The sequence below is a fragment of the Leptonychotes weddellii genome, chromosome 15, assembly GCF_054177405.1.
Source record: "Leptonychotes weddellii isolate Sample4059 chromosome 15, ASM5417740v2, whole genome shotgun sequence".
Lineage (NCBI taxonomy): Eukaryota > Metazoa > Chordata > Mammalia > Carnivora > Phocidae > Leptonychotes > Leptonychotes weddellii.
This window is the reverse complement of record NC_138383.1, coordinates 982,143-993,192: the sequence shown is the minus strand read 5'-3', so window position 1 is coordinate 993,192 and position 11,050 is coordinate 982,143. Positions and strand designations below refer to the sequence as shown.

The 11,050-nt window shown below is 61.8% G+C and overlaps 1 protein-coding gene across 2 annotated transcripts; it reads right to left on the bottom strand.

Moving 5' to 3' along the window:
* Positions 1 to 4,363: 4,363 nt before the first annotated feature.
* PYCR1 (pyrroline-5-carboxylate reductase 1) lies at positions 4,364 to 8,718 on the bottom strand. 2 transcript variants are annotated; one of them, XM_006743093.3, is made up of 8 exons: positions 8,618 to 8,718; positions 8,122 to 8,254; positions 7,800 to 7,870; positions 6,891 to 7,070; positions 6,482 to 6,703; positions 6,217 to 6,309; positions 5,880 to 6,043; positions 4,364 to 5,222 (listed from the first exon to the last, which is right to left on the bottom strand). In XM_006743093.3, the coding sequence occupies exons 2-8, from the start codon at positions 8,186 to 8,188 to the stop codon at positions 5,057 to 5,059; spliced, it is 963 nt and encodes a 320-aa protein (XP_006743156.1). In that variant the 5' UTR covers positions 8,189 to 8,254; positions 8,618 to 8,718; the 3' UTR covers positions 4,364 to 5,056. The 2 variants fall into 2 exon arrangements, with proteins under 2 accessions (XP_006743156.1, XP_030894816.1); XM_031038956.2 differs by having other exon boundaries at positions 8,626 to 8,644.
* Positions 8,719 to 11,050: the final 2,332 nt, after the last annotated feature.

Sequence of the window (11,050 nt, the reverse complement as noted above, 5' to 3'; positions counted from 1 at the left end):
GACGTCACATGATGTTTGGTCACGTGGGTTCCATTCATGAAGCGGCGACGCGGCCGGCCGGGGCTTAAAGGGGAAGGAGCGGCAGCGGCGGCGGCGGCGGCGGCGGCGGCCGCTGCGGCGGCGGCGGCCGGGCGCGCCCGCACTGCGCCTGCGCGCCCGGAGCCGTCGCCCGGGCACCGCGCGCCGAGCCCTGCCCTAGCGGGGTCTCGCGGGACTGGCCCTGGGCGCGCGCTCCTCGGCGGGCCACGCTCCGGGCCGTGAGGCGGGGGTCCCGGGGGCCCGTGTCCCGCTTTCCTGACCCACGGGACCGGTGCGGCCCTGAGGTCCCCGCGCGTCGCGGAGAGGGTCCTCGAGGTGCTTCCGATGCTGCATGGCGGGCACTGCGCGCGTTACCTCGCGTAATTGCCCAGCCGACCCCGGCCCTGCCAGGCAGCCGTGGCCTGGTTCACAGAGGACCCGACAGCCTTGTCCAGGATTCAGAGTGAGGTCTGGCCAAGGCCACCTCCAAGGTCCTGCGAGGACTGTGGTGTGTCCTCCCCACCGCCCCGAGACCTCACGTTAGTGACGAGCCCTGGGGCAGCGCAAGGGACCACACCGTAAACATCTGTTGAATAGTTGATGTGCCCGCCGCACCTTTCCTATTTCATCCACATCTGTCTGGGACTCCGTTCCCACGAGCCCGCGTCTGCTCCCGCCCCTTCTGTAAGGACTTCTGGATGCTGCTCAAAATTCCCAGAGACAGGCAACCAGCGGGAGACGGGGCACTGGAGCGATCCCATTCCCACTCCCAAGTCCTGGACTTCCCTTCTCCGGTGTAGAGCCAGGAAGGGTGTCACCCCGCGAGGCAGGGCAGTGGGACTCAGGTGAGCTGGCAGAGGGAGCAGTGATGGACCGGCGGCGGCCGGGTCTTTGTGGGAATTCAGTGCCACTGACTGATGAAGGCCGTCTGCGGAGGCCCCCAAAGCCAGGGACATAAGGGCCCCCGCAGGACCCCCTGCCTGCCTCCAGGAACATCTCTCCATCCCACAGTGCCTGTACCCTGCTTTGTAGGGTTGTGTGTGGTTGTCTATCCCAAGGTGCTCTTTCAGGGCAGGGCATGACATTGTACTCCAGGGCCTTAATATAGCTGGGGCATGACTCTTACTTTTTTTTTTTTTTTAAGATATTATTTGTAGGGGCACCTAGGTGGCTTAGTCGGTGAAGCGTCTGCCTTCTGCTCAGGTCATGATCCCAGGGTCCTGGGATCGAGCCCCACATCGGGCTCCCCGCTCAGCAGGAGGCCTGCTTCTCCCTCTCCCACTGCCTACTTGTATTCCCTCTCTCACTGTGTCTCTATCAAATAAATAAAATCTTTAAAAAAATAAATAAAAATAAAAAAATAAAGATTTTATTTGTAAGTAATCTTTACACCCAAGGTGGGGCTTGAACTCATAACCTCAAGATTGCATGCTCTACCAACTGAGCCAGCCAGGTGCCCCAGGGGCACGACGTTTAAAGTCAACCAAATATACAGAACTACAAAGGCTTGCCCCTGAGGACAAAAATGCAGTCCTGTGGGCTCCAGCTTCTCTAGCCTCCTCACCAGCACCACCAGCTCCGTTCTCCTGGTCACACTTGGTAGGGATGTAGGGCCTGAACTACTGCCGGGCCTCAAGAGCCACTCCACACAGGACCCTGGCAGGCCACATGGGGTTGACTCGGTGCCACCCAGCTCAGGCCGGAACCACGCCATCAGGAAACACAGGTGATTGGCCCTGGGGCTGGGAGCCACCATGGGTGGAAGCTCACTGGCTAGTCCCCTCATGTCCCCACACCCCTAACTCCTCAATCCTCACAGGATGGGCTCTGACTGCCATTTATACATGGGAGGTGACTGAGAGGCTGATTTATGTCGTGCTGCTGCTCTCCTCCTCCTCCTCCCCACTGGGAACACATCCGGCCACTTCTTCCATCTTGGAAGAGGGGACAGGCAGGCATGAGGCTGCGCCCACCCAGGGCCACCAGAGAGGTCTGTGGGAAGTGAATTAGGGCCCAACTCACCTGGAGGCCAGTGACACTGTGTGGGTGTGAGGGCTGCCTCCTACAAACAGATGGCCCTGGGCCCTAAGGTCAGCCCTCTGGACATGTGATGGTGCAGGGCTGCCCACCTTCTAATCTCTGGGACCTGTGGGGAGGGGAATGTTCCAGACTACCCAGGCTCCTTTGCTGCCCCATCACCCCAAACTCTTCTTCAGAGCCGTGGAGAGAGTATGTGAACAGGGTCCTGATCACCTGCAGAGTAACAGGTAGCGGGTTTGTTTGCATGTCTGGGGGAGGCCATCAAGGAAGAGGATGTGCGATGTTGAAACATCCAAGATAGCCAAGCCCCCAGCATCTGTCTCTGGGTCCAGCCAGAGAGCCCAAGAGAGCCCATGTTGGTCTCACCTGCCCTAAGTCTGGCTGGCCCCCACCCAGGAACAGCACTGCAGCCTTGCTTGGGAGTGATACTGCAAGGAAACAGGCCCACGGGTTTCAGCATCCCTGCTGGTCCACGCAGCATCACCATGACCAGCTTCCAAGCTGCCTCTTGGGAGCAGACGCCGAGACCTGGCTCTCTGGTCCAGCCTGGCCTTCCCTGGGCCCCCAGTGCATTGCTTCCCACTGCAGCTGGCCACTGCCCTCCTGCTGGCACCTCCCAGATGTCCCTCTTCAGCTTGCACCCTCCATGGGCAGATCTGGGGGCCCCCCTGGCTTCTCCTGGAGTTCAGCAGGCCCCAAACTGACATTGCAAGGAGGCTCAGGGCACAAGGGGATGTGGTTGGTGTCCAAACGGACTGACTAGCCCTACTCCCACGGGGGTCCAGGCAGGGAGATAGGCCCATGCCAGGGTCCTCCTAGGATGGACTTCTCCCTTCTCTGTCTGGCCAAGGGCTGCTGACCTGTTTGTTCCGGAGCCTGAGCCCAGTTCTCATGGGGGCCACAAGACAGGGGTCAGCCTGGTACAGGAAAGGACTGGCAGAGAAGCAGGGCAAGGGCCCCATCCAGGCAGGCAGGAGCCTAGGGCAAAATTCCAACTAGGAAACTGAGGCAGAAGCTGGACCAAGCAGAGGGAGCTGGTTCTTCCACCAGGCCCACCCGGCCCACTGGGCAGAGGGCAGTAAGTTCCCTCATGCCCCATTTGATAGGTGTCAGAACGGGCAGCGATGGCAGCAGGGAGGCATGCCAAACTGACCCTCCCCAGTGGGACCCCTGTGGTGGCTTCTCTAGGTGGTAGCATCGCAATGCTTCCCAGCTGGCATCTGTGGGCCCCTGGCCCTTGAGGCCCAGCTCTGTCCTCGGCCCACCCTGCACCCATGTGAATCAGGTCCCTGCTCCTCCCACAGGGCAGTCTGTGCTCATGCTTACAGTGGCAGCCCTGGATGTCTGTCCCCGTGGGACACTCAGGCCTCGTTCACCTCTGCAGCCTTCTTGCCTAGCTCACTCCCCTTCCTCAGGCTCCATCAGGCTCTCCTGCTTCCCCACCTGTGGAACTTTGGCTTGAGCCAAAACGGCAGCTTGAAAGCCCACAGGTCCCATCTGCCGGAACCCAGTACCTTCTTCGTGGGTCGGAGTAAAGCCTCCTTGCAAAGCTTATCTGGACCCCGGTGCTTCCTCCAACACCATGATGTGCCTTTTCCACACTTCAGACCCACCTGCTCACTTCCCTCAGACCCAGAGCGGGGCCGCACGCCCCCTCGTCCTCCCAACGGCGAGTACTCAGCGAGACCCGCCTTGGCTTGAAGGGGTGGCTGGAAGCCAGCCTTGGTCCTGGCCAGGCCTGTGGCCTGACCTCTTCTGGGAACGTTTTTTCCCCAGAGAGAGGGTGCCAAGGCTCTGTCAGAGAGGGGTGATTCCGGCTGCTCACTGCCCACCCTCATGCCCACCTCTGCGCACACAAGGGGGGACACAGGCCCTCCAGGCCCAGATATATACACATCTGCTGGTTCTGTGTCTCTGGAGACCCCTAATATACCTCCCTAGGGGGCTCCTTCCTCACCTGCCCCTGCCCGTGTGAGTGGAGGGGACATCTGCCCCCGCTAAGCTTGGAGGTGTGGAGGGTACAGAGGCTGGGGCCCCTCACACAGCAGGGCACGCAAAGCCCAGCCTCCAGTGCCAGCTTCGGGTCACGCCTTGTGACTGAGGCCCAAAGCACCACACTCTTCCCCAGAATCTCCCTCTACCTGTGCTCACTGAGACTCAGTCCCCTGCAGCCAGAATGCCTTGCAAAAAAGGGCTCCAGGACCTGTGGGCTGTGGGTAGCGTCTAAGACGACACTCAACAAGGACCCTCTAGGGCCGCTGGGGCCCTCCCTCCACACGAGGTGATGAAGTTCGAAACAAGGCACTGGGTTGGAAACCAATGTATTTCATCTAAAAGGCTGGGGAGAGAAATACAGGCTCTGTAAGGTGGGTGGGGAATGGGAGATACGGACCTCAGAAGTTGAGACTATCCAAGGAGCCCTTTTCTCAAATGCCAAACAGGGATAAGGGAGAGTTGGCAGCCGTGGTCCTGCCTGCCAGACTCAGGACACTTGGGACCCTCTGGTCCTTCTCACACTGAGGAGGCATCCCCCCAAGTGGAGATTGGAGAAGAGGCAGGGGTGGGATGGGGTTCCCTCCTTGGCTGGGCCTTCCCGGGAGTGGGGGTGCAGGGGAGGGACACTTGACCTTTGTACTCAGGAGGGGCCAAGCCCCAAGCCAGCTGACCATGGGGAGTTAAGACCCCCTGGCCTCCTGAACTCCAGAAGAAGAGCTCCTGACCTGGTCTGGGGGCAGAGGAAGGGGGTCGCTGAGATCGGAGAATCCATCTGTGTTCTGGGCCAGGAAGCACTCAGTGACTGCACAAATTCCTGCTGGGAAGCAATGTGGTCCCTCCCTGGTTACAACCCCTGCTGACCTGAGTTGACCAGAGTGGCGGGCAGCAGGCTGCCGTGGGGACACCCTGTGTGGCCTGGGGCTAAGGACAGCCAGCACAGGAGTGTCCCAAGCACAGCAGCGAGGAGGAGGTGGGGAGCAGCCTGGCGAGCATGTTGGACACCTCAGTTCTCCTTGCCTGCTGGGGCCAGGCTTTGGGGGACCAGCTTGGAGTGGCCAGAAGAGGTCAGTGAGGGCCCTGCAGAGGACTCCCGTTTCACCTTGTCCAGGATGGTCTTCTTGATGGAGGCTGGCGAGACCTTCTCCCGGTCAGCCATGGACTGCAGCTCCCTGGGGAGGCAGTGAGGAGGGCTGGCTCCCGGGCTCTGCCTCCCGCCTGGGCCCAGCTGTCCCCCAGGGAAGAAGGAGTGCCTGCTGGCCTGGGTGCTACTCTGCTGTCCCTCCTGCCGCAGCTCCCTCTGCCAGCCACCCCTCCCCCACACGGCCCTCTGCCTGCCTCTCACCTCATTCAGATCAGCTCAGGGTCACCAAATCTACTGGCCGCCCCAGCCCCTGAACCCTTCATGGGACGACGGCTCCAAGCCAAGCCACCAAACCCTGCCATCCATCCGGCCTCTTCGAGTCCCTCCTGCCGTCCCGGAGCTGGGGCGAGCGCATGCGCAGAGCTGAGCCTCCTGCCGGCTGACTGGCGAATCTCCCCAGGAGGAGGAGGGCAGGGAGGAAGGGGTGACCCGGCCCACAGGGGTTCCCTCTGCTTCCCACTGGCCTGCCTCCCCGGCCTGGGTGGTCACCCTGCTGTGCGGGCTGCAGGGGGTGACACTCTGTGGGGAGCACAGCGTGGGCTCACAGGGCAGCCCGTCCCCACGGGACAACAGCTGGTGAAGGGGAACTATAAGCTGTGACCCTGGGGGCGCCCCTGCCAGGCCTCGGTAACGTCTGCTCAGGGAATGGCTGAGCAGAATGTGCGAGGCAGCACTGGGGGCCCACCGTGTGCGGATGCAGGAGGCCTCCACAGCGTTGATGAGGAGGGAGCGGAAGCCCCCACTCTCCAGGACATGCAAGGCGTGGATGGTGGCCCCGCCTGGAGAGCAGACGTTGTCCTTGAGCTGGCCTGGGTGCTTCTCCGAGTCCAGTAGCATCTTGGAGGCCCCCTATAGCCAGAGCGAACAGCTGACTGCCGCAGGGCGCCTCTCCGGCCTGCAGGCCACTGCCCCCAGCCCCGGCGCCCGTGCACCCGCTGATTCTCCACCCATCCACCCCCACTGCAACAGCATCAGGCCCGGCAAGGAGTGGTTCCCACCAAAGGACCAGGAAAAACACTGACCAGCAGAGCCTGGGCCCCGAGGCGGACCGCCAGGCGCCTGGGAAGCCCCATCTTCACGCCCCCGTCAGCCAGGGCCTCCAGGGCTGTGAATGCCTGCAGGGAGAAGGCACTAAGCCACGGCCCTAGGCCCCTCCTCCTCCTCCAGGCAACAGTGGGTCCGGCAGCTCTGCCCACTGCAGCCAGAGCAGGGAGCGGGGTGAGGACGTGCCCCAAGGGCCTGGGAACCGTCCACCACCACCAGTGGCCGCCCATCCCCGGTCCTCACGTAGGCTGGGCCGCTGCCACTGAGCCCCGTGACGGCATCAATCAGGTCCTCCTCCACCTCCGTGCAGAAGCCCACGCTACCCATGAGCTGCTCCAGGAGCCTGCCGTCCTCCACCTGGGCGTGGGGGCCCATGGCATACACGGTGGCCCCCTCTCGCACCACGACCGGCGTGTTGGTCATGCAGCGGATGACTTTGGGGGCTGGCTGGAACGCCGTGAGCTTCTGGAGGAGAAACCAGCTGTGTGTCTGTACCGCCCCTTGCCCAGCAGAGCGTGCTAGGCATGACTGAACGCGCTCGGGCAACTACGCATTTCCTGGCTTCTCGCTGTGGGCTGGGCCACTGTGCCCGTTTCACGGCCAGAGCTCCTGACCACCGTGCGGCACACCGGCCTGGACCCACAGAGCTCACCTTCTCGATGGAGCTGATAGTGACCCCAGCAGCGCAGGACACCACGATGTGACGATCCTCAATGTCAGCGCCAATCTCATCCAGGATAAAAGGGATGATGTGTGGCTTCACGGCCAGGAAGAGCACATCACTGTGCCGCACGGTCTCCTTGTTGTGGGGTGTCAGGTTCACTCCCAACTTCTGCAGGGAGCACCAACGTGGGCTCAGCCTGCCGACGTCGCTGGCTGGCCCCCCTAGTATCCTCCCCAAGCTAAGAGCCCCACATGTAGAAGAGGACAGAGGTTGCTGAGAATGTGGACAGTCAGGGTAGGGGGCTCAGGGCATGGAGCTCTGACAGCCCCCAGCCACCCTTCCCACCCTGAAGTGGAAGAAGCTCTCTGCTCTGGAATACGTCCCTTTTGCAAACAGAAAAAGGGGTATGTATCCATGCCACGGCCCTGATCCACCCCACCGTGGGCGACCGTCCTCCAGGGGTGAGTGGTGTTATGGGTGGCAGGTTCCCGGCTGGACATCTGGAGCCCTGATTCAGCTGTGGTAACCAAAGCTATTTCAGTCCCCAGATGTGTTCAACCTGGCCCTGACACTGTGGTCCCATCTGCCTGGCTCCCACAGGCCCTGTGGAGGCTCCATTTGGGGAACCCCATTCCAGTCCGGCACACCCCCCCCCCACCAGCTGCACGTGTGCCTGTCACCCAGGTTCCGAGAGCCGAGCAAGGGGAGCCACCAGCAGGCCAGGAGGCAGGGTCTGTGGGATGCTACAGCATCTCATGGGGGGGGGGTCACATGGTGTCTTCCACTGGCCCTTTACACCTGCGGCCCTCAGGGTCAAGGCGATCCCACTCTCTCCCCAGACACACCAACTAGCCCCTTCCGGGACTGCCTCCCTGTCCCCCTCCACCCTGCACCTACGCGGAGGGCAGAAACGGTGGCCAGTTCCATGTCTGGGGAGCTGGCCATGATCTTGTGGGCAGCCAGGATGCCTGTGGGTAACAGAGATCCTTCCTCAAGGCCTGTCCTGGCCTCCCCCCATCACATTCCCAGGAAGGAAAGTGGAAATCCCACCACCCAGATAAGACAGCAATCCCTGCCCCACCCCCAAACATCCCAAGGCTGCCATTTCCCACAGGACTGAAACAGGGCAAGTTTTCCAGACCCGAACCTCACCCCCAGCCGGTAGAAGGGTAATGGCCCACCCCTGCCCACTCCATGGCCTCCGGGCTGCAGGGCCTACCTGCGGCTGTGAAGCCCTTGGCCAAGGCGAAGGCCAGCTGGCCAGCTCCGATAAAGCCCACGCTCATGTTGTCTGGGGCCCCGCCCACAGCCCTCGCAGCTGGCACGGGCTTTGGGGGGCGCTGGGGGAGCAACTGCGGGGCGAGATGGGGCAGGATCCAGAGCAAGAAGTTGGGCGGGCAGCGCCAGGCCCGGCCGCTGGCCCCGCGCCCATCTCCCCGCTCCCACCGCCATCCCAGCCGGTCCAACTTTCCCCGACGCCGCCCGCCAGCTCCGACGTGGCAATCGCTCCAGTCTCCCTGCCCACAGTTTGCCCCCGACGGTCCCGGACAGAGGACACGGGGAGGGGCGTGCCGGCCTCCGGAAGGGGTCGGACAGCCGCGGGGGGCGACGGCTCGGAGCCCGGAGGCCCCCCCAGGCCCGAGCCGGTGTGCAAACGCGCCTCTCCCCGTGCACCGCCCCCACCCACACCTGACCCCAGCTCCGCGCCCACTCACCCACTCACCGCGCTCAGGTCGCCCCGGAGCCGCGGAGCCGCGCCCGCCACGCGGCACCCGAGCCTCGTCGGCCCCGCCCTCGTTGCTCCAACCAATGGGCGGCGCGGCCGCCAGGCGCCGGCCAATCGAGGGGCGCGGGAGGCTCCGGGGCGGTTGCATCATCCTCTCGCCCCGCGCTCACGCCCCCGCCGCCGCGGCCCAGCCTCCCCGCGCCCCCGCCCCCCGCCCCGGTCCGCGCCCTCGCGACCGCGCGTGGGGACTGAGCGCGCCGGGGCTGCGGCTGGCGCGGGCCTCCGAGGAGCGGCCGGGGCGGAGGCTCCCCGCGCGGGGCTTGGTAGTGGGCCACGCGCACACGGGCACGCCAGGCTGGTGTCCTCAATCGCGTGGCCGGGGCTAGCTGTTACTTGATCAAACTGGAGAAGCCCAAACTGTGTAATATTTTTGCTTGCTTGCTTTTCTTTTCCTTTTTTTTTTTTTTTTTGTGGGAGGCTTGAAAACAATTTGCAAAATGAAAACATATTAAAATATAACACTATTTTGATACTGCGTTTTGTCGCTTTAAAATTTGTTTATTGTACCGAGAAGCTTGGACACTGGAGAGGATAGCCTAAGCCTTTTCAGAATCTCAAAATGGGGGGGCCCCTGGGAGGTCTAGGTCAATCCCTCTGAGATCCAGACCCTCTTTTTCCCAACTGGGGTTTTCTCTGCAAGTCTTCCCCCCCCCCCCACCCCCCGGAGGCCATAGCCTGTACCATGTAAACCTCCCCAAACAGGTGCTTGGGGTGGGTAGTGATCAACCAGTCAACAGAAGATGAGATCCCATAGTGCCCCCCAGCTCCTGTGGAGCACCCCCACATCTCCTGACATCTTGTCTGCAGTGTCCATGGAAATTTTTGCCCCTGCATTTGGAGAACAAGTCATTTTTCCCCTGAGGATGTGTTCAGAGCTCAAGTGAGTTGAGTTTGCATTTGGGGTTTAGGATAGTCCAGGGTCCCAGTCAGCAGAAGGATTAAGGGCAAAGTAAGAAGTAATAGCCATTGGGAACCCAACCACCACCACCATCCCCGCCCCGCCCAGGGGAAGGGGTGACCTGCTTTATTTTTTCAGTTCTGTATCTTAAATGGTAACAAGCTGTTCTCAAACATGATCCGGCATTACCCTGATGTTTGTGCCCCAGAAGCAGGGCTGTGAGCTCTTGTGGACACAATGGTGGCCACCAACGCCAACAGACCACTGGGTAGTGATGGTGCATGCAAGCTGGATCTCCTGGCGTCCACCGCATGGGTGCATCTGAACATTCAGTCCTTACCGTCTGAGGGAGGGGCTGTAGCAAGAGGCCCTTCTCCAGTTGGCACCCCCAGGATCCATGCCCACCAAACCTCACGACCCGAGTGCCCCCTGAGACTCCCGCCCACCAACATGTGCCCCATGACCCCACCCCACTTGTCCAAAGTGGACTGTCTGGGGAGTGGTCCAGACTCAAACCCATAGGCATAAATCCAACAGCCCCCCTGAGTATTGCCTGATTGGACATAATCAAAAGACAGAACCCTTCCTTTAAAAAAGTACTGTTTTTCAGTGATAAGGACAAATAACTCCCTCCTCCAAAAAGAAAAGGTCCTCCCACCCAGGGAGTGACTGTTGGCAGGAACATCCCAAGGCAGGCCTCCTGGAGGACTTCTGCCATGTTTATCTTGAGCCCTGGATCCCCCCTCCTTTGTCTTCCCCACAGGACCTTTAAAATTTAGGGTAGGTGGAGCACTGGGTGCACAAGGCCACTGGACAATGAGGAGACTGTGGAGCTGGTGACCATTTCAGAAGTTTGGCTAGAAAAGGAGGAAGACTGGTCCGCCTCCAGGCCTCCCTGTGAGCTAGGAAGGATGCGGCCCATATGCTCATTTGTCACCTGGAGATGGACGCCCTGGCCCCCGCTCTCCCCCAGCCAGTGAGGGCTGTCAGGACACCTCAGGACACACTGGCTCCTGGTCCCTTTGGGGATCGGCTGTTGAGCCAATAACACCTGCCCCCCTCCAGATAAATGACCCCTGTCAGTGCGCCCTCCCTACCAGGCAGGCGAGTCGCCCCCCTCGTGCTCTGCATGGCGCCAGCACAAGGGAGCCCGTGGAACCCATGGCTATGCCCCGCCCCTGGCAAGCCCCTGCAGGAGTGTGGGGTGCTGGTGAGCACCACTGGAAGGGGGGAGACAAGCTCGGCAGCACCCTCACCTCCCCACCCCCATTGCCCACAGAGGGAGAGGACAATGCCTGTTCCTTCCTCGGGAGGCTGCCCCTCAGCCCAAGGGGCACCTCCTCCCTCAGTCAGGCGCAGTCTTGGCCCGTCTCCCCGCTCACACTGGGTCACACTGGGGGGATGGCCCAGGAGGTGCAGCTGGCCATCGTCCCCTGGGCAGAGACTGCTCACCAGAGCCAGGAA